This window comes from Toxotes jaculatrix, chromosome 5 (assembly GCF_017976425.1).
Source record: "Toxotes jaculatrix isolate fToxJac2 chromosome 5, fToxJac2.pri, whole genome shotgun sequence".
Taxonomy (NCBI): Eukaryota; Metazoa; Chordata; class Actinopteri; family Toxotidae; genus Toxotes; species Toxotes jaculatrix.
In genome coordinates, this window is record NC_054398.1 from 14995519 (window position 1) to 15022385 (window position 26867).

At 38.7% G+C, this 26867-nt stretch overlaps 1 protein-coding gene across 2 annotated transcripts; it reads right to left on the bottom strand.

The window, feature by feature from the left end:
* Positions 1 to 1572: 1572 nt before the first annotated feature.
* chd2 (chromodomain helicase DNA binding protein 2) lies at positions 1573 to 26766 on the bottom strand. Of its 2 annotated transcripts, XM_041038523.1 has the most exons (42): positions 26192 to 26766; positions 24734 to 24800; positions 24522 to 24590; positions 21495 to 21551; positions 18044 to 20009; positions 14648 to 14882; positions 13620 to 13706; positions 13355 to 13416; positions 12727 to 12849; positions 12258 to 12437; positions 11915 to 12054; positions 11589 to 11814; positions 11399 to 11499; positions 11244 to 11285; positions 10975 to 11153; positions 10732 to 10856; positions 10401 to 10617; positions 10227 to 10316; positions 9944 to 10134; positions 9652 to 9840; positions 9373 to 9535; positions 9040 to 9192; positions 8235 to 8306; positions 7791 to 7940; positions 7546 to 7694; positions 7349 to 7445; positions 7172 to 7264; positions 6867 to 7040; positions 6552 to 6721; positions 6390 to 6431; positions 6143 to 6282; positions 5920 to 6058; positions 5649 to 5799; positions 5236 to 5358; positions 4990 to 5112; positions 4377 to 4517; positions 4009 to 4125; positions 3646 to 3824; positions 3452 to 3551; positions 3152 to 3341; positions 2782 to 3028; positions 1573 to 2671 (listed from the first exon to the last, which is right to left on the bottom strand). In XM_041038523.1, the coding sequence occupies exons 5-42, from the start codon at positions 18103 to 18105 to the stop codon at positions 2386 to 2388; spliced, it is 5448 nt and encodes a 1815-aa protein (XP_040894457.1). In that variant the 5' UTR covers positions 18106 to 20009; positions 21495 to 21551; positions 24522 to 24590; positions 24734 to 24800; positions 26192 to 26766; the 3' UTR covers positions 1573 to 2385. The 2 variants fall into 2 exon arrangements, with proteins under 2 accessions (XP_040894457.1, XP_040894459.1); XM_041038525.1 differs by lacking the exon at positions 12727 to 12849 and having other exon boundaries at positions 26192 to 26765.
* Between the last annotated feature and the right edge of the window lie 101 nt (positions 26767 to 26867).

The following is a 26867-nucleotide window of genomic DNA, read 5'->3' on the forward strand; positions in this document are numbered from 1 at the left end:
CAGACCAGGCTACGTTTCTCCAGTCTGCAGCTGTCCAGTTTTTGGTGAGCCATTGTCCTCTGACCTCTCTCATCAACAAGGCGTTTCCGTCCACGGTCAAAGTCACTGAGATCACTTTTTTTTTTTCCCCAGTCTGATGTGACATGAGCATTAACTGAAGCTGCTGACCTGTATCTGCGTGACTTCAGGCTTTGCACTGCTGCCACATGAATGGATGATCAGATAATTGTGAACAGGTGTTTCTAATGAAGTGCTCGGTGAGTGTGTGCTTTGTGTGAACAGGACACGAACATGTTGTATTCATGCAATGTTACTTCATTCCTTTTTTTTAAATGTAGGACGTGTGAGTATTTGAACAGACTTTTTATCTTCTATCAGTTTACCATCATTTGTTTTATAAATATGTGAAGCTGCTGCCTCTCCTTGTCTCTCCTAACTTACTTACTGATGGAGACCCCCTCGTGCCATCAAAGCTGGTTAATTCTGACATATAAAAGATTTTTTAAAATTGTTACACACACCAGCCCTGAAAATCGATTGCCTTTCTGTCTTTGCAGAAAATATTATACAATGATGCATTTATGAAAGTTTAAATGTATTTATCAGATATTTTTAATCAGTTCAGCCACAAGGAGACGCAAATAGACAAACTTTCATTGTGTAACAAAGTTTATTACATATGTCCAAACATATGTACAGCACATTTCTCACGAAGAGTGGTTTTGTCACAAATATAAATTATTTAGACTTTCTTAAAGAACATATGATACAGGAACTGTAGCTTGCTTAATGTGGAAGAAAAGATGTGCTGGCTGATCACTGCAACAGGTCGGCTAAGTGCCCCGGACACAAAACGCACATGATTTCTTTTATATCAATGTTTGTAGTTTCCCCTCAAATCATCGACTCTTTCAGAAATCACAGAACCACATTATAAATTACCAGAATACGTGGTCCCTTCAAGGAGATTTCACTGAATTATATTTTTAGCCTTTCAAAGCAATTTCCTTAAAATGCAACTGTTGAATACTACATCGTGCCTGTCTTAGACCCCAGTACTGTCCATGAACCAATGTACAGTATGATAATACACACATAAATAAGGCACAAATGGAGAAGCATTAAAAAAAAAAAACAAAAACAAAAACAAATGAGGGCCAGAGCAGGACCAGATTTGGCACAGGAAAAGAGTGACCAAAGGTAATAAACATAATGACATATCATCAGTGACTTCCTGATAACCCTTTAACAACCTGCCAGCGCCCGCACAACCGTCAGTGAATCAAAAATATTGCAGAACCATAGATTAGGACAGAAAATGTTTTTTTTATCACGTAGTATTTTCAGACATGTTTGAGTACTTACATAGGAGGAAAGATGGGTGAATTAATGAAACTACACTGAAGTACCATCATAATACTGAGAGGCAAAAAATAAAGGATTTTTCTAAGTTATAGTGTTATGAACCTTTCTACAAGTTGTTGCAATAAATACTGCTAACAAAGCTTCCATTTCATTGGGCCTACTAAGAGGAAAGTGATTAAAGTGAACAAAGCAAGAAGACTGCAATGATTTATATAGATGCACAGTTAAAGAAATAATGATTATTTGTACACGTGAGAAATGTGAATTTGTTAAAACCTTTTTTTTTTCCCTCAAACTATCTGCTGAGTGTTTCGAGGAAACATACTGGCTTGATTGATCATTCAAATTTCATAAAGAACTAGGCCGCCCCCCGTCACGCCATCATTTTAACCTGCATGGTGAAACCCCATGATTCGGTTCAGCTACATGTTCAAGATAAACGTTTAAAGGTGCAGATGATAACACATTACACATTCTTTTGTACTGAAATCTTCTAATGACATCATTTGCAAGACTTAAAGCTAAACACAAGAAAAAAAAAAAGTCCATGTCATGGTTCCTTTGGGAATAATCCCATACATTTACCATTCAAAAAGGCCAAAACCTTCAGGCACTTTTAGGATTAAGATCAGTCATCAGTTTGTGCATCCTAAATTCTCCTTAGAAAATAGTCCATGGGACTAAGCATCCATAAGCATTCCACTCAGTCTTACCATGACTGACTGATCGAGTCAATTCATTTAAATAAAGATGCTTGTTTTAGTATTTTTCCATCGTGAAGATGAGAGGAGGAAACAAAGTTCTTCCTTCAGGGCACAAATCATTCACAGCCACAGTCACTGGGGGGGTATCAGGGCGAGCAAAATAGTTTGGCTTTGCTGGTAAAGAGGGTACATGTTGATTCCCTTTCCAACTGTGAGCTTATGATTGGCGAGTCCAGACTTGTCCATCAGCAGCAATATGTGGCTTTGACCCTGGACGAAACACCCAGATCACTTTCTTAGCCAGCACTGGCAGACTTTATGTTTTCCTATTGTTCCAGTTTGGGTCTGCGGCAACGTTCGGCTCTACGGGTCGCTCGAGTGGCGAGCGGGAGTCCTGGGGAGACTTCTGAGTCTGCGGGGATCGAGGGTCCAACAGCGGAGGAGGTTTGTCAGGGTGGAAGGGCCTGCTGTAGTGCTCCGACCCAGGTGGACCTGCTGGCCTGTGCTCCGGCATCCTCCTGAAGTCCTGCAGGGGGCCATCTCGTCCCTGGTGGTAGTTGGGACGGAATTCATCAGGACGTCTTCTTTTGGGGTCTGGATGTCTGAAATATTCATCACAAGTTTTTTTTTTTTTTTTTTAAAACCATAAACAACAACAACAACAACTACAAAACTAAACACAAATATATCCCCAGGTTTGAATAACCCTCACCTGTCGTAGTAGGGTCTGTGACCCCTGTGGTCCCGGTCGTTGCTGTACTGCTCATATGGCCTTTTTCGAGGGGAGCTGTTGTTGCGGTAACTGCCTGAGCTGCGATACGTGTCCCCGTGCGGACGACGGTCACCATAGTGATCCTTGTAGCGATGCGGGTCATATGGATGATGTCGGTCTCCCTGCCATGACTGGTTGCTGTTCCCGGGGTAACTGTATTTACGGTCCCTCTGCCAGTCTCCTCGATCTGTAATGAAACATGAATAAGTTCATATTAACTGACCAATTTTTGTTTTTTCTTATTGAAAATGTTTCACTGTTCAGAAAATGACACCTAAGCCTCAAGCAAAGCAAATCTATTCACGCTTACCATCACTGCCAAAGTGCCGTTTACTAGAATTGTATGGTTCTCTGTGGTGCCCGTGGGGACCTGGCTGAGTCGGGTGAGGTGTGGGTTTGGAGGATGGCTGTGTACCCATGGAGTCTCGACTAGAACCAGAGGGTTCTGGTCTGAAAGATTTTACCCTCCCTGCGGGATCATCCTTCTTCTTCTGCTCCTTCTGGAAATGTCACGGGATGAGTTCAGTGTTGGTGACATACAAGAGGTCACGTTGACTTCAGAAGTCTTAATAAACCAGTGAGTTAACAACTTGAGACAGAAGCATCTTACCTCCTCCTCGTGCAATCGCTTCTTCTGTGCCATTTTATAAAGCTTGTGAAGCTTCCTTGCACCAAACTCTGTAAACTTAGACACAAAAATCCAGAGGTTTCTGCCAAAAAAAGACACAAAATAATCATTAGCTTAGAGTTGTACAGGTCGGGCATCGTGGTTCATTTCACAAAGATCATATCCTATCATCTTACCTTCGCCATATTTTGACATGTTCTGGGTCACTGTAGGCTTTAAGGCACTCTGTGATTCGGTCTCCAATCTTCAGTAGGCATGTGCGTGTGTGCTGGAGCTGCTCCTGGTCGGAGAGACCCTCGTCTGGTTTATCCAGCTGCTTCAGGGCCTTTTTCACCGGCCTCATGCGCTCTTTACACTACACGCATACACAAATTGGTTGGGTTACTGAAATGCACTGCTTGTTGGACTCCATGAATTAAAGAAAAAAACAAAATATACACAAGTCTGCAGCCATGGTCTTCTTACTTATTACTGATTGAACTCTGTGGGCTTAATCTTTAAATGAGAAATTAAAAAAAAACAAAGAAAGAGAAACTCACAATACTGAAAGTTTCCTGGTCGAGCTCATCATCCTCCTTTCCTTCAATGGGAATGGGCTCAGACCCAGCTGTGATGTGAACTGGACCTTGAGTCTTCTTCCCTTTGGCTCCTTTGGCCTGACAGACAAAAATACCAGACATCAGGACAATTAATCCACATCAGCTATTCACATCTTTAATAGATTATTCACAGGGTGGGGATACAAAGGCAGAAGGCCTCGACTTTCGAACCACATTCCTTTAACTATGTTAAATTTTAATGCTATAATGATGTGCAGCGTACCAAAGATTACCATACATTATTATTAATATATATATATATGAATAACCTCACATCCATGTAAACTTAAAACACTTATCTTTAATACCTTTTCTTTTCTGGGCTTGGTGCCCCTCTTTTCTTTGTCCCCGTCCTTCTCCTTTTTAGGAGTTCCCTGTTTTTCTTTGTTCTCTTTGTTATCCTTTTTCTTTTGTCTTTTCTTGGTGGGGGACTTCTCTGTTCCATCATCCTGCTCAAACATGAAAAAAAAAAAAGACAATGCAAGTTCAGCACTATACTGAATGTACTACTACTCTAGAAATAAGGCTGAATTTTACTTCTCTGTTGTGGCGTTGCAGTGATTACTTTGTAGTTTCCCCACTTCACAGGATCTGATTTATAGTTTGGTGTGTAATTCATCCACTGACTGTTGTAGCATTAATGCAACACTAGATGGAAACATGGTGCACTTTAAGGCAATTTTGTGTATTTTAGGTACCTGAAGTAATGCCTATTTTTATTTCTCCTACCTACAGCGGGGATGGGAAATAAAAAGTTTCCACATAGCCCCTTTTTGTAGTGACATTTTTAGGAGGAGCGCAGATGCTTCAGTGGGATCCTACTCATACTACAGAGCCATCACATGTACTTTAGACACCGCAAAACCTGGACACAGAGGTATAACTCAGCCTATACCCAACCAGGTGACATTCATGGCTGACCTTGACCTCGCCCTCTTCTGATGGGTTGTCGGACAGGCGGGGGGAGGAGATGTCGTTGCCCTGCTCATCCTTGAGAATCTTGTTCTCCTTTTTCACCCGGGGCTTCCTCTTCTTCACTTTGACCTTTAGAGGAAGAGATTGCATGAGCGACGTGGGAGGTTTAGCAGCTTTGTGCACAGATCAAAGACAAACTTCATGTGGTGCAAACAGTATGGATGAGCGGCTCCGTTATTAATAGCGGCATACCTCCTCCCCTGTTTTAGACACGTCTGTATTGTCTTGTTCTTTTTTCAGCAGCTTGAGAAGATACTCAGCTCTCGCCTGCAACTGCTTGGCCTGAGGCTTCTTGCTTGGGTCGTCTGGGAGAATCTGCACAGAGGGTAGCAAATGTTAGACTGTTTCATTCATCTTCTCATAGATACACCCGATTTAAAGAGGTGCTGAGAATGTCAGTGCCAGTTCTAATGAAGATGAATAGAGGAATCAAACTGCATACACATTTTTGAAGCAACTTTTTTTTTTTAAGGTGTTTTTCAAAGCTTTTACAATAACTCCACAAGCTAGTTCTGGTGCTTTTATATTTCTATTTTCCTTCATTATTCCTCATTATTGAACAACTACCTCCTATTATGTGTTTACGGTAGATTTTAGAGATTTACCTTATCAGCCAGTTTAAGGTCAGGATCTGTCTTTATCAGATCCCAGTTGCCGAAGCCGTGCTCGTAGATTCCAAGCAGGAGCTGAATGTCATCCTGCAGATCCCAGTCCACATCAAAGTGGGCTACCTTGACTCTGCATGTCAGCTTGAATCTGTGGGAAACAGAGTGTTGTCAAATTTACTCTGGAACACAGATTCACCTTTCCTCAACATCTTATCTTGAGCATAACACAAAGCCCACGCGCTCCTTTATATTTGGAGTGGTATCTTACTTATTTCTCTCTGCAGGGTTGGAGGGCACTGCTTTGTGCAGTGGCTCAAACTCTTCCTCGTGCTGGATGATGGACTTGGCATTGACCTGCACTCCTGAGATCTTGATATTAATCCCTCGCCGCTTCCCAGGACCTTTGGCTGGAATAATAACAGGCGTCATTTCTGTGCCTGGAAAATACTTTGATCTGAAAGAACTCTAAACAAGTAAAAAAACCAACATACCTTCAACTGGGTTCTCTTTGAGGTGTTCCTCGTGCTCCTGCACTGCAGTCACACAGCTAGTATGAATCAGTTCACCAAGTCTCTTTAGGTCTGCTATGGATTTATCCACCAGCTCGGAGTCTCGGGCGATGGCCTCTAACCTGAATACAAAAACGATGGTTCATCAGAGAACTTAACTGGTCATACACAGGGAATCGATTGATCTAGGCATACACTGATTAATAATATAATTTAATAGCATGTTTACCTTTCAAGTGGAGACCCAAATTTCTTGTATGCCTTAATGAACCTGTTAACAATATTATTATGAATACATTATTCATTTTGATCACAAAAAGACACACAAATGCATCTGAACTTCACTATAATACAAAAAAAAAACAAAAAAACAGTTTGCAGAATAGTTTACCTGCGGATCTCGGCATCAGTGAAGCCCTCTACGTTGTTTTTGCGGGCTCGAGGTCTGCCCCTCTTCTTTGGCTTCTTGTCGTCATCACTATCATCCGTCTCGCTCTCAGAGCCTGAAGATCGGTGCTTCAGCTTGGAGCCAACGTCACTATCACTGTCATTGGCCTGAGCCTGAAAGACACAACGACCAAAGTGTGACTTAAGGAGTGACCTGAATCAAAACCTGAGAAGTTGGTTGGCACATCTCTTAAATACTGGTGTTATCAGTGCTGGAAAACAGGCAAAAAATTAATACATTTGTAAATTCTCCTCTAACCCTCTTGTTGGAGCTCCTGCTCCTGGGCAGCATGAAGATGTCCTCCATCTCCCGCTGCTTCTCCTCCTCCTCGATTTTGCGTCGCTGCTCCTCAGGGATGATTTCCTCCCAATCCCGCACAGACTTCTCCTCAAACTCTGGAGTACTCTCTTCCATGCTGGAGAAATTGGCCACCTGTAGCAACAAGCAAGAGAGAAAAGAATCAGTTGAAAGGGAGGGGTTTCAGATTTTGGATTTTAGATCAGGGTCTGAAATTAGGTCTTGAGGTACTGAACTATAATTTAACAAAGAAAACATCTTGATACCTTGAACTGAGAAAGAAGTTCATCTGTAGCACTTGAGCCCTGGTCACTTTCTCTTGTTTCAGCCAACCTCAGGATCTCTTCAATATCCATCTCCTACAGAAACCAAGAAAGTCTGGTTTAAGTTTCAAAATATACAACAAGTATCTCTAATGCAGGATTATTCACTTGTTGTGATACCTGTGGTTCAGACTCCTCTCCTTCTGCCTCTTTGAAAAGATCCTCTGCACCAAACTTGAGAATAGCAGTCAGTTCTTCTTTATTGAATGGGTTCGAACTGTGCAAAAAATAAAGTGGCATTGTTGAACACACTTCAGCCTCTCAACATTAAATGAAATCAGTATGTGAAAAACCGTAATTCATTTTTTACATCTTACTTAGTGTTTCCTGAGTTGCTGTCCAGTACAGTTCGACCAGTGGTGTCCATTCTCTGAATGACAAGATGGTCCAAAACCATCTTCTTCTTCGCCCTCTCAATGATGTCCTCCTCCACTGTTCCTTTGGTGACCAGTCGGTATATATTCACCTATACAGGGAGCGCACAGATATATATTTACACAATTATCTTACTAATTATGCGGCATATCTATAATGACAGTCATGGATTTGAGCCGTGGATTACCTGTTTCTTCTGGCCGATCCTGTGAGCCCTGGCTTGTGCCTGCAGGTCGTTTTGAGGGTTCCAGTCAGAGTCAAAGATGACTACAGTGTCTGCTGAGGCCAAGTTAATCCCCAAACCTCCAGCTCTGGTGGACAACAGGAAGCAGAAGTCCTACAAAGAAGATGAAACTGTTACTATAGATCTCAAATTCCTCCATGTAATCATGTTATGAGACCCTTTTTGCATCATACACCACATCTGCTACTGCTTTCAAATCAAGTCATACCCAAAAAAAAAAAAAAAAAAATTGGCATTTGACAATTTTAATGCAAATAAATAAAACACAAAAAACGCTAAAGTATTTTATTTCCTGCAGAATGGACAAATATTTAGAGTCAAATCAAGTTTCCAGACTTGCAATATCTCTGTTAGTATCAGTTAGTAGCATTAAATTAGAATACATACCTCTGAGCCTTCGGCATTAAAGTGGTCGAGTGCTTGCTTTCGGATTTCTCCCTTTATGGAACCGTCCAATCGCTGAAGAGGAGAGAGGCAAAACAGAGAGCTTTAACCTTTGAATATTTCCTGGCCATCTATCTGCTATCTGCTTGGCATCACTCTTGCTTTACATGTCATTGTACCCCGTCTATATGCTCAGACTGTTCGCAGCAGTATACTGCACAGACTAAGTCAGCAAAAACAACCCGAGTCGAGTGACTTGCAGGAGTCCGGCTGGTCTTCAGTAGAAAATAACTTGTTGATATAAATAACCACATGAACTCTCAGCCAGGCGGAGTATGTGTGCAACAACACTGACATCTGATACCCGACCGAGTCAAACCCGCCCAACACAACCACCCCACAAGCCCCTTCGCTGTAAACACCAATATATACCTGTCAAGTCAAAACCTGAAGTCTGATTTCTGTCACCTTAGATGCAAGTGATTACACTTATTAGAGAAATAGAACCAAATGGAAGTATGATTATCATCAACAAGGTGACAGCACCATACTGTGCATCTATGGGGAAGTTGTGGTCAACAACAGGCCACACAGACTGCCTTGTTTCATGCTCCATTACATACTTCCTTTTGTGCACCAGACCAGCAACCACAAAATCATGTCAGGTGGTACTGATTTTTAGGTGTTGATTCAGACCACAGCCTCACTCAGGCCAACTATAATGGCACAGAGTGGACCCAACTGTCCCCTAACACAACATATGGTTGAGCAAAATCTGAATTCAACCCAAAAACTGTGCAAATCGGACCTGGAATGGGTAGCGGTTCTTGGCAAGGTATTCAGCCAGAATGTCCAACATCCTGACCATCTGGGAGAAGATCAGGACTCGGTTGCCTCTTTCTCTGAGTCTGGTCAGCAGCTTGTCCAGCAGCACCAGCTTCCCACTGCCCCTCACTAGACTCTGTGACACACAAAGTTATGGAATTAACACTGTAAATCATGAATAACAAACTAACACTGAGGTATCTGTTGGGACGGTTCTGTTTTCTTTTATGCTAAGTCACAACTAGTTTCCTTTATAGAGCAGAGTTATCCTGAGGTAATGCTCGGAGCTATAAAGAGGGTTCATAAAGGGACTCACCTGCAGGTGTTCCTGTTGTGATTCAGTTTCACCTTCCTCGGGCTGTTTAATGAGGAAACAATGGTTGCAGCATTTTTTGAGCTCCATTACGATGTTCAGGAAGCCGGCGGAGCTGCCCCGGGTGCCTTTGGCAAGAGCTTTGTAATTCCTTGTTAAAATCCACCTGGAAATATTCAGGAACAAATTAAGTTAATGGAGAGAAGAAATGCAGCTACTGTACGATGTGAAAGACAGATGCAATAAAAAGGTTAAAAAAAATAAACAGAAATAAAATCATACTTGTAAAATTGCTTCTGCTGTGCAGTCATGTCTACGCGGAGGATTTGTTCCACTTTGGCAGGCAGAGATTTTTCCACATCCTTCTTGACACGTCGGAGAAGGAAGGGCTCGAGGACTTTGTGAAGACTCTGATAGCCATTTTCCCTTCCTTTCCCGTGTTCGTCCTCAAAATCCTCCCAGGAATCAAACCTGCAGTGCACAACAGAGATAATAAATATCACTCATCTCTGGCTGGGAATTCAAACTGATGCTTTTGTTTGGTATCGTATTCATCGTACAAACCGGGACGTACTTGTCGGGCATGAGGAAGTGCAACAGTGACCAGAGCTCTTTGAGGGAGTTCTGCAGCGGCGTGCCAGTAATGAGGAGTCTGTGGTTGGACCTGAACTCCATTAATGTTTTGTACAGCAGGGAGTCATCATTCTTCAGCCTGTGAGCTTCATCCACACCAAGGAACGCCCAGTTAATGTTCCCAAGCACACCCTGGAGACAAGTATTAAGACGTCGTAAGTTATGATTCTGATTCTCTCCATGTAAACTGTGTAGTAAAAATATACTGCAAACATAACACCTACCTTGTCTTTAAGTAGAATTTCATAAGTGGTTAATAGTGCATTGAAACGGATTCTTTTCGTCTGATGGTTCACCCACTCGTAGTCTCGGATCTACACAAAACAGAAGTAAGTTAATGTAACTAAGTCTGGAAATACCACTAAGTTAAAAAACCCCTCCAGATTAATCCAACCTACCGTTTTCCTGCTCATGACGTCACCGAGGTAGACCACCACATTCATGTCAGGGGCCCAGGTCTCAAACTCCCTCTGCCAGGAAGTGAGTGTGGACAGAGGCACCACCAATAAGAAGGGTCCGTACAGCTGATGCTGGTGGAACAGGTAGGACAGGAAGGAGATGGTCTGGATGGTCTTTCCTAGTCCCATCTCATCGGCGAGAATAACACTATTACACCTGAGGTGGAAGAAGAACATAAGCGGATGTTTTTTTTTTCCTTTTCCCTTCTCATTTTCACTGAGTCTTTTTCAAATAAGGTAACTCTAACTAACACACATTATTTTGCAGTACCTGCACCAGGAGTGAGCCAGCCAGTTCAACCCATCCAGCTGATAATCTCTCAGCTCCAGGTTCTCATCTCCAATATATGAAGGTTGTTTCTTCAGAGCAACAAACCTTGGCCTTTGTTTTAACACCTGAAATAACAGTTAGAAGCAGATATCTTCAGTCATGAGCAAAAAAATCTCACTATGTCATATTTAGCTTTTAATAATTCAATGTTAAAAGTAAAGACAGGACAGTTTTGATTCTTACTTTGCAGTCTTTAGAGGGGACAGTTTTGCTGGAGTTTCGGTTCATGAAGCTGTCTATGCAGTGCTGAAACTTCTTTCTGACCAAAGCTCCATCTTCCCAGCTGCACTCTGAATAGGGTAACCCCATCCACTTACACAGATACTCTGGCTCATTGGAGGATGGTGTCTTGTGACTATGAGCTGTTCAAAATGCAGACAAATCATTAGATTATAAATGATTGCAACAAAAAGTAATGCGAGTTGAGGTGAAATAGAAGAAACAGGACTTACAGGGAAAGTCAGAGGATCCTGGCGTCTTTCCTGTTTTTGTTGCTGTTGATAATAAAATTCATTTTAATAAAGGTTAGGCGCAACATGCATATTGTATATTTAAAAAAATATCCATGCACCACTAACAGCAAATACATTTCATGATGACGTCTTACCGATGACTCGCTCCACAATCTGAAACTGCTTGTTCAAGTCAGCGGTGAGCTCCTGTTGGCAGTTATGAAATTCTACATCTTCAGGAGACGCCCTCCTCAACCTACAAACAAGCAGAACATAAACAGTGAAACTTTCTAAAAAGAAGTACATTTGCAAATAAGATGTTAATGCCAAGACAAAGATTTTCACCATGAATTGAGCTCTTCGCTTTTCTTTTTGTAGTTGTCCAGTTTCTTTAGTCCCTTAACCTTTTGCTGTGTCAGAGAGTCCATGCTCTCCCATGTGTTGTGGATGTAGGACCAGCCCTTCCACTTAATGAGATACTGAGTCTCCCCCTCATCTTTCTCTTGGTCAAAGCCCTCACATGGGTCCCCATTTTCCTCTATAGCATAGACAGTAGTGGAAGCTCCCGTGGCTAGAAGAACACACAAAAAATGTTAGACTGTGCTAGGGTGGATTTGGATGAGAAACAACATGGCTTTCAAACTAGTGAGAGACAAGTGAAAATGCATCACCTCCTTTTTTGCCTGTCCTGGTGTCCATGACCTTCTCGATGGTCTCACTGTCATCGTCCTGCTGCTCTTCACCTGCGTCTCCTGTCATTTCTATCAGGTCATCGGAGTCTGTTTCAAAGTCGTGTTGGTCCTCTTTATAACTGTAACACAACAGAAAGATAGGGGATGACTATTGATGTACAGGTGACAGTCATATCAATAAAGCAGCTTTTTACTACTTGTTGTGATGGAAAACTAAAACTAAATGTTCCTGTCTAACACTTCAATGGAAAGGGAAACTTAGAAACCCAAAAAAAAAAATCTTTGGAAGGAACAAAAAATATCAGAAGGTTAAGAAATGCACCTTTTGACTTTTGTTGCACCCCTTCTTCGAGTCTGTCTCTTTGGAGTGTCTTCCTCATCGTCATCATCATCGTCGTCGTCGTCATCGTCATCATCTTCTTCAGCTGACGACTCTGGTTTCCTGGACTTTCTTCCTTTCTGAGAGAGCTGCTTTTTGACTGTTGATGATTTGGTCTGAGGTCTGTAAAACACAGAGTTAAGCAGACAAGCATGCAAACCACTTAGAGATAAGGAACTAATCTCCTGTATCACTGTCAAAGTGATTAGTTTTAAGATTAGATTGAGTTTCAAATTTTAAGTTTTATATTTTAGACCAGATGTTTAGAACATCAGGCTGAAGGATTCAGGTATATACTTCACACCAGAGTAAGGGGAAAATATATAATCAAACAACTGTTCACACAATATGGAATGATTTCGAGATGACCAGTGGGTAGCTGTCTGATGGCCAGGCTTCGCTACACTCTTACCTTCTAGCAGGAAGTCGTCTGGATCTAACTTTTTTCTCTTCCTGCTCACTGTCTGTACTGTCGGAAGCCTCCTCCTCCTCCTCCTCCTCTTCATCATTTGAGTCATCATCTTTCCAGATATTTCTTACAACAAAGAAATGCCACAAGTTCACCCTCAAGGCCCATCACTGCTACAACCAATTTATAATTTCATGAAATCCTGGCCATGGGGTGTTTAGCACAACCCAATTTGATCAGGGATAAGCCACTGATCTGACCAATCAAATTTGATGCAAATGTTTAAATATCACCTGGCTGGCTGAAACTAGCTGAGCCCATTCTAAACCAAACAGATACCCATTTACAAATAAGCATTAAATGATAAGAATCACAATATGAACACGCACCGTCCAACATAATGACACAAACAGACATGAACCGTGAAAAAACTACAGTATGGATCGGGTGTTAAATAACAAAAAATCTTGTTAACAAAAAAGTTCTGCAGAAGTGTTTCAACATGGCAGAATTCAAAAGGATTTATAAGAATATGGTGCTTTACTATAAAATAAATTATAAATAATAATAATAATAAATAATAATAAAACAATATAAATCCCCCAAAAATGTTCACACTCTTCATACTTACTCCTTTTTCTTAGACCGTGATGTTTTTCTCTTGGGGCTTTCACCCTCTGAATCACTGCTACCCTGTAAACACAGTCAACACAGCAGACGCACATTTCGTGAAGACCTGTTTCCATATGAAATGTATAAGCATTTCCACATAATATCCACTAGATGGCACAAGCAGCTGATGCGTACAGAGATAACTGTGCACAGCCAGGCCAGGCCGCAAATTGTCTGTTATTGTTTCATTGTTCATCTTCAAGCTATCATTCACATCTGCTTACCCCAGCGCCAATGTTTAAACGAGCCGGCTCCTGTCTACTGCGATTTGATCTCCTGACCCCATACACATCTGGATGTTCTTCCCACATCTGTAATCAAAGAAAAGCTGCTGTCATAAAGCCACAGACTTTCTGGTGCACTATGCAAATACATTGTGGCCCAGTTTCATTCTAATTTGTAAGTATGCGCTTTAGGGCTACAGTTAACGATTACTTTCATTATCACTTATGCTGCTGATTATTGTCTTAATTATGGGACAAACCGTTTAGTCTATGAAATACCAAGAAATAGTGGCAAAAGTCCCAGGTTCCCAGAACCTAAGGCAATGTTTCGAGAGATGTCTTATTTTGTAACTGAAACCACAACTGAAATTACTGCAATTATAAATCAGTTAACATAATAGTTGCAAGTAATTTTTCTGTTGGTCATTATTCATTTTCAGTTCTAATGTGTTCTTGTATTATACCGTTTTGCAGTATACAATATTTGCAGTTTTGCTGTTTTAGCATACAAAATTAACATACTTTCAGGGTAAAAGGGAATGTGTGTAATGAATGTAAATCAAAACTACAATTTCAGAATACCATAAAGATTTTACAGAAAATATCTAATGCTTATTTTTTCTGTTTTCCTGGGTGTTATCTTACCACCACCCACAATTTACTATATTTTTTTTTTTTGCCTTGCTGTCTTGCTATTTTTTTTTTTTTTTTTAATGTAATTCTGTCAGTTCTCCTTACTAATATGAACACACTACAGACTTGTACATATTATTATAATTGTGATCTAGTTTGGACCTGGGACACAGCTACAGTCTAACACAAATAAAAAGATAATATAGCTGAAGTAAAACTTGCATAACTAAGGAAGCTACTACAACTGTCCAACACAGCAAACCCTCATAATCACATTATGAGCCTAATTACACAAATAAAGTTAACCGCTATTAGAGGACAGGAACCATAATCTGCTTTAGAAACAGTACACCGCACAAGACTTAAGTATGTCTCTAAAGTTCAGTGACCTTTACCTTCTTCACATCTGCCAGACGCTCCTTCTTTCTAACTGGCTTGTCTTTGACTTCTGAAGTGGTTTGCTGGGATTTGGACTCTGCGGATTCGCTCTCTGACTCTGAGTGACTCTCTGACTCAGAGGAGCTGTTTGACTCAGAGTTGTGGGATCTCCTCCTCTCACTGCCATGCTCGCTCTCTGACTGACTTCCGGACTCCGACGCAGAGTGGTTGGATTCTTCTGAAGCTGAATTGCTACAGGAACAAAAAAATGTTCATTCTTTCGATTTTTCTGTGCATTTGTATGCTGGACTAATGCTTAATAAAATGCTGTACACCCAACTACAATATGGCAAAAATGTGAGTGGATAGTCACAGCAACTTGAAAGTGTCTTAAAATTCAAAACACAAAGGGCACATGCTCTCACTTGGACATGGAGAAACTGGAAAAGCCTGATACATGAGTAAATAGTGACTCCTAGCCGAGAGACCTCATTACATCATGCACCGTGTTCCTTACTCAGCTAACAGTCTTATAATAACCTCATTCTAAGTCACACAAATCCTCTTACAGTAATTTTGAAAAACCTCAGTTCACAGACTTGCTTTCAACTCTAAAATAACGAGTTAAAACTGGGACAAACTGGAATTTGACAAGGCGTCACTTATCTGAGTGGTTACCCTCTATTAACCAGCAAATTAAGTAAAAAACAAAATACTACATTGATCATAATCGCTTAATTGCCTAGAAACATTAAGATTAAATTTTCTGAAAGACTCAGAATCATGGTTGATAAATAAATATGTATCAATGAGTCCAGTACCCACACTACTATTTCCAAAGTTTTTTAGCTTTACAATGATGATATAATGACGGCCAAATTTGATACATATGCATGAATTTTGCATACAATAAATACTAAAAGCTAAAATACTACAAAAATAAACTGGAAGAAATGTCTATGGTGACCTCTCCTGTCTGGATTTATCTACATGCAATATTTAATCTGGACACACGGGGGAGCTACACCCATTCACAATAAATCTCCAACAATCACTGCTTTACATTTGTTTTGCAAAGACATGTGGCCTTATGTCTTACAAAGATTAAAATTTGGATATGGGTTTTATTCCTTATTTCATGCATTAGGTAGCTTTTTATTAACAGTATCACTCTTATTTTGAAATCTAAAAGGACTAAATGAGTAAAGAATAACCGTATATGTATTTTATAATTTATACAACTACGGGAATGATAATGAAAGGAAACATGAATAAACGGATGTGAACTAAATCATTCCTACATAACCTTTTTTTTTTTTTTTAAAGAGTTCACAACCTGTCCTTTTCACAGCGTCAATGACCAAACTCGGAAGTGCATGGCTCCTTCCGCTTTAAGTGAGGTCAAACATGGGTGGGACAAAAACATAATCTCGAATTACTATTGGCTGACGTGTTGCTAGGTGGAAATCTAGCCTATAGCAGCGCGGTGTGCAGGCTTTCCCAAGGTCTGAACTGTTCCTGTTCCTCCTCCATGTAGTTCAGAGCTGAGTTTTAATACAGATAGTTGAGCAAGCTGGGCACACAAAGCAAGGGCCATTTTGTGACTCAGGAGAGCATGTATACACCACTTTACTAAGCTATAATGTTACATAAAGTCACCAGATTTTCTGTTGCTTATTCTGCTCTGCATACCCGTAGTGATCATCTGTCTGTATGAAGAAGTTGGGCTGTCATCAGCAGCAGAGGACATATTTCACTCACACCTAAAAATACTAAAATGGCTGCCACCAGATCACACACACACAAAAAAAAACTACAAGTGTGATGTAACCTGCTGCAGTGTACAGTCAGTAAATGTTATGAGGGTGATAACCTGCATTTAGCATCCAAACTTCTCTTGTGTCTTCATCTAAAAAATATATTGCTATCCGGCTGTATTATTTATTGTGTAAACATGGCAATTCTAAAAGTAAGAACCTAAGCTGAGATACAGCACTGTTGCAATTAATACAACCAATCTTTTTTTGAATAATGGCTAGCCACTTGTTGTTTCTGCATTCCTGAATTGTCCTGACACCATGCAAATGATCTGATATTAGTTTTTAAAATCATCTTTATTGATCAAAATGTAATGTTTCCACTGATCGTGATATATGAAGAAGAATTACCTGAGGATGATAAATACACACTTGCAAATGTTGACACTTTATAATAAGAAAAGCAGAAAATGTTATAAAAACCGTCACCATATTTAGGTGTCCAAACTTTTGACCATAGGGCCTTTGTAATCTACCTGATAAGTAATACAAATAAAGCCATTTAAATAGAAATTAACATTTGTTAGCTGTAACATTCAAAAGCATCAGACAAGATCAAAACAGATGCTTCAATTAAAACACCAAACACTATATAGCAGATTAACATCTGATTTATATAGAAGGCCTTTTAAACTTATCTGATACTGAAAAAATGACAGTAAATGTATGTGATAGGTGCCATCAGTGGATAAAATAAGTAATCAATCAATAATTCTAATTGTAAACAATCAATCATTCTGTCTCAGAGAAACATTTAAATTGAAACTGTCCATTCACAAAAGGCCCCGAAAACCAAAGTAAAAATAGCCCTCTCCTGAAAACAAATATAAAGCTGAGGGTTAAAATAGTATTACATAAGCATGTGAACACTGACATAACTTTATAAGAGTTAAGTAGGAGTAGTTTTCAGAGAATTTTACTGACCATCTAAAACAAAATTTGTTTACAAGGCATTAAGATCTTGATTAATCTTGATTTTAATGAGAAGAAATAACCAGGCACAAACAAACTTGGATTTCCTGTCACTTGGTCAAAACTTTAAGTACAGGTTCAAATAAAAACTATAGATCTGTATAAAAATGAAAACTGTAGCCACATGCATACTGATTTCAGGTCAAAGAGCTAACGACAAAGTACGATATCTTTAACACATCAAAAAGTCTGAGGATATTAATGACCACAAGTAACACCAAAACATTGTGTCTGAAATGAGTAAAAACGAAACAACAACGTTGTTAAAATGGTGCATTGCAGTACCAACTAGTAAGACAAGGTCATATTACATTATAGCGACAGGACATCAAACATTTGTGACAAATCATTTGCTACATTATACAGGACAAATGAGTTTTCCTGTGGTCTAACACATTCATCTTGAGGGCAATGATCTCTTAACACAGGCCTGAAACCTCAGTATTGAGTTAAGAAATGGTAGGAAAATCAGGGTGTGGCTATTAAACAATAGCAAGGTCATTCATGACACTGGTGCACTTCATCAAAACCACGTCGCAAATGTATACACAGGTGATCAACCATGCTTGACAAGGTAAACAATCAAACCAGATATGGGAAAGGTAAAAAGTATAAGGATCATACCTTGATGCATTGCTTTGAGTCGATCCTTCATCTTCTTGTTTTTTACTTTTATTCTTCATCATCGTAGTATCCTAAAAATCGTTGATAGGATGATCTTTTGTCCTGGTATTTACTGTCAAAAAGTTACAGGAAGCATGAAGTATCATACAAGTCCCACAAGACTGCCTTTGCTCAGATGGCAGTTAAAACCCAGGCGGTGCGACACGAGGACAGAAAAGGGTATTAAATCGAAAGATTTGAGGATCATTACTTACATCGCTAATTTAAATACAAGTAAGAAAAATGACAGGTGCTGTTACAATTAGTTAAATATCCAACGCATGTCTGTCAATATAGTCCACGGATCAAGCCGCATGCAATTAATTCTAACTGCGTCATCAGATGAAGGATTAGAAAAATAAGATTTCAGGATGAGAAAATCAGTAAATTAAGGACTACACAATGTAAACATACCAATTCAATGTGGAGAAAGGTGGTAGCCTAAAAATGAACTATTAGATTCACGTTCGCTCTATCACAGGGTTTAAATATTTATCCGACTCGAATAAGAATAACGAATTGTAAAAATAATAACTTAACAATAAATTGCCAAAAAAGAGCTTTGTTTCAAAAAGCTTGTAGGCCTGTACAGTCTTCATCTACTGTCAGACTCAGAGCGACAGAGGCGAGCAGCACACTAAAAATGGAGGCGCGCCATGGCTGCCAGAGCCCAGTATGGAAAACAACGACAAGCACTCCCCCAGCACAGACGGCTCCTACGGCTCGACAAATCAACCCAAAAAACCACACAAATTGCCAAAATTTCCGTTAAAACATCGATCGCACGATCACAGCCCTCAAATTTTCATCAAAATCAAGCGGTCTCGATCGAAAAACGGCAAGAGAAACGGTCTGACGAAAGCCCATGGCACCCTTCCCAAGGCTCAGCCGCCATCTAGAGCTCCTTCCTAGCTCTGAAAGCTTTGCCTTTGATTGACGTTATTTCCATTTACCCCACACTCAGGTGATGTTTAAGTCCCACCCCTTTTATTATGTTTAAATTTTGCTTTTATATAAACTTACATACATTCTCAGCCCCAGGACACAAGCCTAACAATTAAATCTTTCTCCCCACTTCATAGAAAGATAAAAATACTGAGAGGCTGTAAAAGTATATAATTTTTTTCCTTTGCAGCAATTGCATCACTTCCTGCTCAGACAGGAAGGAGAACAACCAGGAGCCATTTTAGAGAGCCCTTGGAGACCATTTCTGGTCAGACCAAAACTCTTTTATGTATCTTACACAAATGAGTGTATTCTCCCACTGTTTTAAATGAATCAATAAAAGATTTTACAAAGGGCCTAATTACAGCGTAAAGGTGGATTTTCAGTGACAGTTTTCCCTTTATCTCGTCAATTGAGGTGATAATTTCCTTTGTGGTGAAATACCAGACATTACTACAGGAGATTCATCAACCCAGTACAAAACGTAAACACTAACGCTAGCTCATAATTTCATGGGCGAACCTAAATGATTAGTGACACAAAGTCAATGCAATCCAAAAGCATTTGCTGCCTGGATTAACTGAAATATTAAAACCAACTGCCAAGCTAAAGGACGTCAACGTTATCAAGATATTACGCCAAATATCCTCTTTGATATTCTGGTGAATTAGCTAATGAAACAAAGCCAAGAAAAAAAATACGAGGACATACACTTTATTTAAAAACAACATTTGAATATCAAATGTACAAATGCTGGTTTTGTTTCCCAGAAACAACAGTGTAACTTTTCAACAAGTCCACTATACAGCCAGCAACGGTGTTCCAGTGTCCACGTTGTTGTAAAAAATAAAAATCCAAACGTCAAAGTCCGGTCAGAAAAAAAGGTTTCATCTTGTCAAAATTTGGCTAACTGCCAAATCCCTTGCCATCTTCACGTTAAACAACGCTGTCTCCACTTCAGCAATATCCAGTTGAATGGGGTCTTGATAGGATAAAAAAAGAAGGAACAGTTGTAAGCCCACAATGCAACTGAAACGAGTGTCCAGCAGATAGAGAAGGCATGCTAAACTTGACTAAAATGTAGATAGTTAAGTAACATACGTGGCTAGCTTTCAGTTGCGTTAGCTAGCATTGTGCAAGCGCTTATGTTACTCTGAAATACAAACACTTGTAAGACTACACAATTGTCAAAAAATTAAAAAAAATAATAACTTCCTCCTCTCTTAAAATTTTATTAAAAGTTTCCATATTAACGATGTATAGAACGCAAACTACAGAATAGAGTGGGTTCATTTTAAAATGGTATTCATTTTAGTGTCTAGTGTCTAACAGCCAAACTTTGATATACTTAATTCCACTTAAACATACACAATACAACCTTTTAATTCATCACATGGAAATCAATAAATTGGTTTGGCTGAAGCTCCCACAACTGGGATTTGCTAGCATGAAGTTTTACAGTGAGAAGTGCAACAAGCTACACTGATAATGTAGTTGCTATCAAAATTTTGTAGGGCTCTGCATTGATGTATTGTTTGGTGAATTCTTAGTAATCGGCAAAATGAAGTCTGAGTTGAGCAAATGTTCCTAGAATTTGCAAAAAAAAATTCATCAGCTGACCACCAGGGGCATGAGTCTGGAGTTAGCCTAATTCACATCATGCGTTATGCGTAAAAAATTAATTACGCAACAGCTGTGACGTTCAAACAAATTAAGATCAAAACAACAAAACACTGGAATGTGAGCACACAATGCTGTATGCAAAATAAAATCCACTGCCTGAATTGACAGAATGATTACCAGAGTCGCCCAAAGCAAAGACATGACTGACCCAAAGATGGACAATATAATAGCATCCAATAACTAATAAAGCAACCCTTGAAACAATGGTACATTACTTACATCCCAAAAAAAAGTCCCTCATATCTCTTAAAGCACTGAAATATGGCAGTAAAATGAAAATAATTGTGACACGACATTCCTCATGTTGTATCAGGTTTTCAATATAGGCCAAAAACCTTGGTTTTCCACATAGGCCAAAAATGGATAATATAGCAACTCCTGGAGGAATGTGTCTTTTTCTATAAAGTGCCTACCAACTCAGCCAATGTCCACATAAAGCCACAGTAAAAAAAAAAAGCTTATATTTTAGTTAATAATGAAAGTAGCAAGTAAGGAAAATTGTTATACACGTACTACCTTAAAGTTACTTTTACAAACTTATGCTTCGTTTATCTAAGTCTTTTGCTAGCCTTTAGAACTAAAAGTGAATGACAGCAATAAATATTCCAGATAAATACGTCATTAAGGTCATCTTAAAATAGGAGGGAGGTATCCTCAACCTCTTTAAAAATCCGGACGGGATACAGAGAACATTTAATCTCTAATAAGTTAAATTTTCTATTCATATGTTCATGAGCTCAGAAAGCAGGTGAATAAATGCTCAGGTCAAACATGAAAAACTTACAGAGCTGTCTTCTTTTTCTTCAAAATTCGAAAACCTTCACACCAGTCCATGTCCCCGCTGTAGAAGAGATAAGGAACATACATGGATTAACATACATCAGACCCACGCTAAAATAGCAAATGAGTGGACCACTCTATTTGGCTGGCTTTAACTGGTTTGAAGCATTTGGGTCTTCTGATTTTACATGTTGACTGCAACTGACAAAGATGACTGACAAGAACAACTTTTTCCAGCAAACAATCTTTCAAAGTGAGGAATGTGTTGATCTCAGAGAGAAAATCCACAACCCTCTCATTCTCCAACCTTCACAGTAATAACAATTACTGATTAATAGCTCATGCTCTATACAATGAATTCTGGAAACTGATTGAGGGCCAACACAATGTAAAGCTTTGTAAGCTAATGTAAAGCTAATTTATAGCTGTGTTTTAAAATAAAATACTTTAATATCAGTAAGGGTTTTTTCAATATTTCTTTTTAGTTTTGTGTTCATTTTCAAGGACCCCATTTTCACAAATCCCTAAAGCTGAAATAACGCATCTTTTCATGCCTCTTTGCAACTTGTTATGCTTGTTTGAGGCCTACAATTCAAAATTACTATCTTCCCAATCACTGTTACTAAAAAGACTTTTGTCAGCCAACTGTTGTGATGGTTAAATCCATACTTACAACTGATTATGTGGATTATTACCTTAATAGTTATACTTGATCCTAAAGTCTTTTGAAAGGATTTGTAGCAAACTGACTCCAATGCTTTTCTTTTTTTTCCCAGGGCAGAAAAAGTAACACATGTGGTGCAGGTAGAGCATGGTCAGCGCAGCATCCAATATTTTTAACCTAAGCATGTGCGGACGTGAACAAAACATACATGGATGACAATTCCTGCACTCTATGGTTCATTCACATACTCTTGAGAAACACATGCATTTTGGAGTTGCCAATAACGAGAAAACTTTTTTTTCTTGACATTCTCTTAAAAACGTACTAAATTCATTCATATTACCCAAGTAAGCAATTAATACAGTTAACTGAATGGTTTGCCTTTCTGTTTATTTTAGCAGACTTCTAGCCTTATGCTTCTTGCTGTAAGGATTCCTGTCTATTTATATATCTACTTCTTACAAAGTAAACTACATTTGAAGATTTGAAAAAAACTACTCTTCTGTGTTCAAAGCAACCTAAGAGTTTAGAGCTATGTGAGTTTTATTTGGTTAGGCAATGTCAATGGAAAATATCCAATGATCCATCTACTAGATTGCATTTTACTCATTAACCATAGGCTGTGAATTTGTGTAAATGTTTTGAAGGTGCTAAATGGTCACAGTATTGACTATATGTATTGATCACAACAAGTAGAAATTGTTTTTCTCTTGCAAGGTAAGAAAGTTCTCATATTTTGCATATTTCCTTGGTGGAATTAAGTTAATCTCACCTTACTTCAAACTGGCCTTTAAATTCATGTTTTGTTACACACGTATCCATAGTGATATTCTTTTGGGAGCAAATAAAATTACAGCTGCCAATAAAGGCCGTGCTCTAACCATATTCGGCTGAAAGTTAGGGGTTATCTGAGAATTTTTTTTTCCAGGTGTCAAACAAAAAATGTGAGGTATGAGGACATAATGAACAATGCAGATCAAACGAAACACATGGAGCCTAATATTGGACCTGAACAAACGGATAGTGATTTCATTTGGCATTACTCTTCATAATGCCCTCTGCAGGCCATGACTACAATTGTATTTATAGAAGCTACTCTTTAGCCAATTGTACAATTACCCTTACAATGTGTAGCCATTTTACTAACTTACAAAATGGAATCAAAAAATGTAAATGTGATCAAATTTGGAAATGTTTGCAAGGGTTGTCGAATACCTGACACATGGCAGAACACGTGAAAAATGTGCTCAGTGTGACTTCGGGTCTATATACCTCTATAATATAAAACTCTAAAGAGAAAACACAACATCCACGTCTCAAGTAGTGAAATGGCATAAAAACAGCGATGAGTGAAGCTGTACAAGTCTCCTCACACCATAAAAACTGAGGCACAATCTGACGTATCTTTAGGGATTGAAACCCCCCCCGCCCCATTCACTTCTTCTAATTCAAGTCCTAGCAGCCATCTAGTGTTGCAAAATTTCATTGTTTTTAATTATGATATGTTACGAGTAAAACGTAATGAATGTCAGTTGTTTTTGATACACTGGACACCGTTATCTCAAAAAGCAAAAATCATAAAGTCTGCACGTACTTCATCAGTAAGGTAGCTAGTGGAACATGGACATACTACAAACATGAATGTTCATTAAAAATCACTGTTACAATAAAACGTAAGAAGAAATTTGTCTTTCAATATTTAAAGTGGTTAGCTCTAAAGCTATATCATTAATGTCACCATTTATACTATAGATAAAAATACTGCCAGGTGAGATATTCACACTGAAGACACCTTCTGGGCACATACTACAATTTTAGTCATGTTTCAGCATGACTAAAACTATTTTCACGATATGTCAAAGAGTACGATCGGATAAGATGGTCTTTCCCTTTCCTTTCCTTTCCCTTCTTTGTAGGAAAATTTATATGAGTTGAATTTACATATATAGTTCTGTCAAAAGGATATTTATTTGAATCTAATCAGAAAGTGTCTCTTACACAGTCAGGTATTTGATCGCCTACATATATTCCTCGTTGACATGGATAATCCCTACCAAGTCATACACTAGGGGGCAGAACTATGTTTCAGATGTGACTGTCATTGCTTCTAGTCAAAACAAACTAAGTACGAACTAATAAATAATGCACAGAAACTATATAAGAAACTGTGTTTTTCTCTATATTTTCTAGCAATAACATCAATAAGGAAGTGAAAAAATGCACTGCTCATTTAACTTTTTATTCAGTTATGTTTGTGTGGTCAGTAAAACAGTTGGTTTGATTTGACACATTTGAAGAGTTCAATGCAAAGATAACATGCAAGGAATCTTATGAAAACATTTAATCTATCTTAAGAATGATACTTACAAATCCTCATTGCAGAGCGAATCACCCAAATTCTTCAATTCACGACTCCTTGATGACAAAATGTCAACCCTTTAAAACAGAAAAATAAACATTCAGAGAGGAAATGTGACAACAGCACACCCTACTGGCTACATATATGTGGCAGTACAGACAGGGAAGCTAGTACGATCAAAAAACCCACTGAAAGGCTCGATTGGTTAATAAAAACATACCATTTAGCTCGGGTAAGATGATCTCCTTTCTTCTTTTACGCAATTTGTAAAACATCAAGAGGAATCCCTGCAAAAATACAAAACACGATTATGATTATTTTTGTAGTCACAACCAACGAAATCGCAACTTGCACTGGCATAAAAAAACAGACAGAAATGCAATATTTGGTCATTTTAAGATTATTTTCGAGGATGTTTCACAGCTCATTAACATATTAAGAAAATCATAAATAAGTCACTGCATATTTAGTCGGGAAAATGCTTCATCTTTGCGTGTCTTGGTGGCTCAAATTGCAACTAAACTTGTCTTCCAGAGTAACATCCTACTGAGGATAGCTTAGAGAGGACATTTTGTTATGTGGAGGGTGGTACTAATCCTTTGGATTTAACAATATAGTTTAAGATACAAATTTCTATTATAAAAGATTGTACAGTATCTTGTTTTATGTGTAGTATTTGCCCTCACATGTGGATAAAACAACAACCTTGTCCGTGACATCTTGATATTAAGGTGATTTTATTTCTTTATTTAATTTTAATACAGTATTTAGAGTTTCATCAAATTGATACTTGTAATGAAGCTTTTTAACAAAATCTTTCTTTACATGTCTTGCAGGTGTAATGTAACATGGAACAACAAAATTAATGTACATATTTAAATTACTTTTCCATTCAGTACCTCAAAGGGTTAAAAGCCAACACCCTATTTTGTATTTCGAAGTATATCTAAGCTTTTATAACATATAGAACCTTTATTTGACAAAGAAATCAAGTATAGTTTAAATGTAGTGCCTGGAAAGCAAGAATAGTCATCAATAGTCATTTTCTGAGCTTTTTGTTAACTTGTCACAATTTATTTAACTATTTTAAATAATAAGTTTTAAGCATCTAACACTTACTTAAATCTTGTCATAAACTACATTTGTACACACTGTGGTAAGATGAGGTGAAAAACTGTCGATTTTTTAAGATTTTTTTGATTTATAATTCGATGAAAAACCTCAAAAAACGAATATACTGAAAATAAACAAAAATATGCACAAGCTTGTTGTATTGATGTCAATCATTCTCAATACAACATTTAAAAAACGAAACATTTGCTTATTTTTGTCGTTTTTGTCGAGCAAATTCAGACAAGGGCATTTGCCCTTTCAAGGACAAAGCAAATTTTAAATGCGTAGGTTGAAATAACTCGAAACAGGTCGAGAACAAATGTGCTTGTCCAAATATGAACTAAGTTAACTTGAAACAAAGCTGACAAACATGTAAATTCCGTCAACTAAATCACAATTAAATGCAGTTTAGACTCTGTAGACCGTTTTCTTTATTCTTCGCTAACAACACACCATGGCCATTTTTACAACACTGCGTCTAACTGTCGTTCTTTCCACCATATTGCCATACACCCCTGACTCGTATTTTACAGCTATTAATGTACGATTACTCGCAAGTTCTTACCCATTATCCAGGCCGTGTCTATCCCCCGTCGTCTGCCACGGCCAGTGTCGCATTTTTGGCCGATTTTGGTCGTTTTGGTGGGTCTTTTGGCCGCATCGTTCCGCCCTCCCCGCTCTTCGTTCTCGACGCCTTGCTCCTCTGTTGTGTATGTCCTCCTCTCCGCCTCTGCCTGAGCTGATATCCTAAAACGGCTCAGCCCACTTTCCTCTCAACGTAAGCCAAACTCCACTTCCTCTCCAGCCCCATCTAGCTAGCGTTAGCAGCCCACTGAAAAAACACCGAAACTCTTCTTGCCGGAACCCGAAGTCACGGCAACACATTTGAAACCTTTGTTGTTGTTGTTTTGGAGAACACTACATGTTAAGAAAAACACGTTTTATATTTTTATTCTAAAGGAATACAATATGCTGGCTTAGCTGTTAAATCAAATCGAGCTAAAATAGATGTTTGTAAATGTGAATGGGCACTGTAAACAAGTAAGCCGTGTGACCTTTTTAACATATTAAATTTTTAGGGAAAATATGTATGGTTTTGTAAAAACATACTGGTACCTGTGTGCTATGGTAAGTGGTACTACACTACTGTAAATATACAGATAGGCCTACATGTTTGTTAAGGGGTAGAAAAAACATATCCTCACCAGTGTGTCTGCCTCCAGCCTTCCCTCTCATTTGTA

Excerpts from the sequence above, each read along its gene's own strand:
- chd2 (XM_041038523.1), bottom strand. The coding sequence starts at position 18,105 with ATGATGAAGAATAAAAGTAAAAAACAAGAAGATGAAGGATCGACTCAA. Across the intron at positions 3,825-4,008 it reads ACCAGGAAACTTTCAGTATT|TGTAAAGAGCGCATGAGGCC; the intron begins GTGAGTTTCTCT and ends GTATGCGTGTAG. Across the intron at positions 3,552-3,645 it reads CATGTCAAAATATGGCGAAG|AAACCTCTGGATTTTTGTGT; the intron begins GTAAGATGATAG and ends TTTTTTTGGCAG.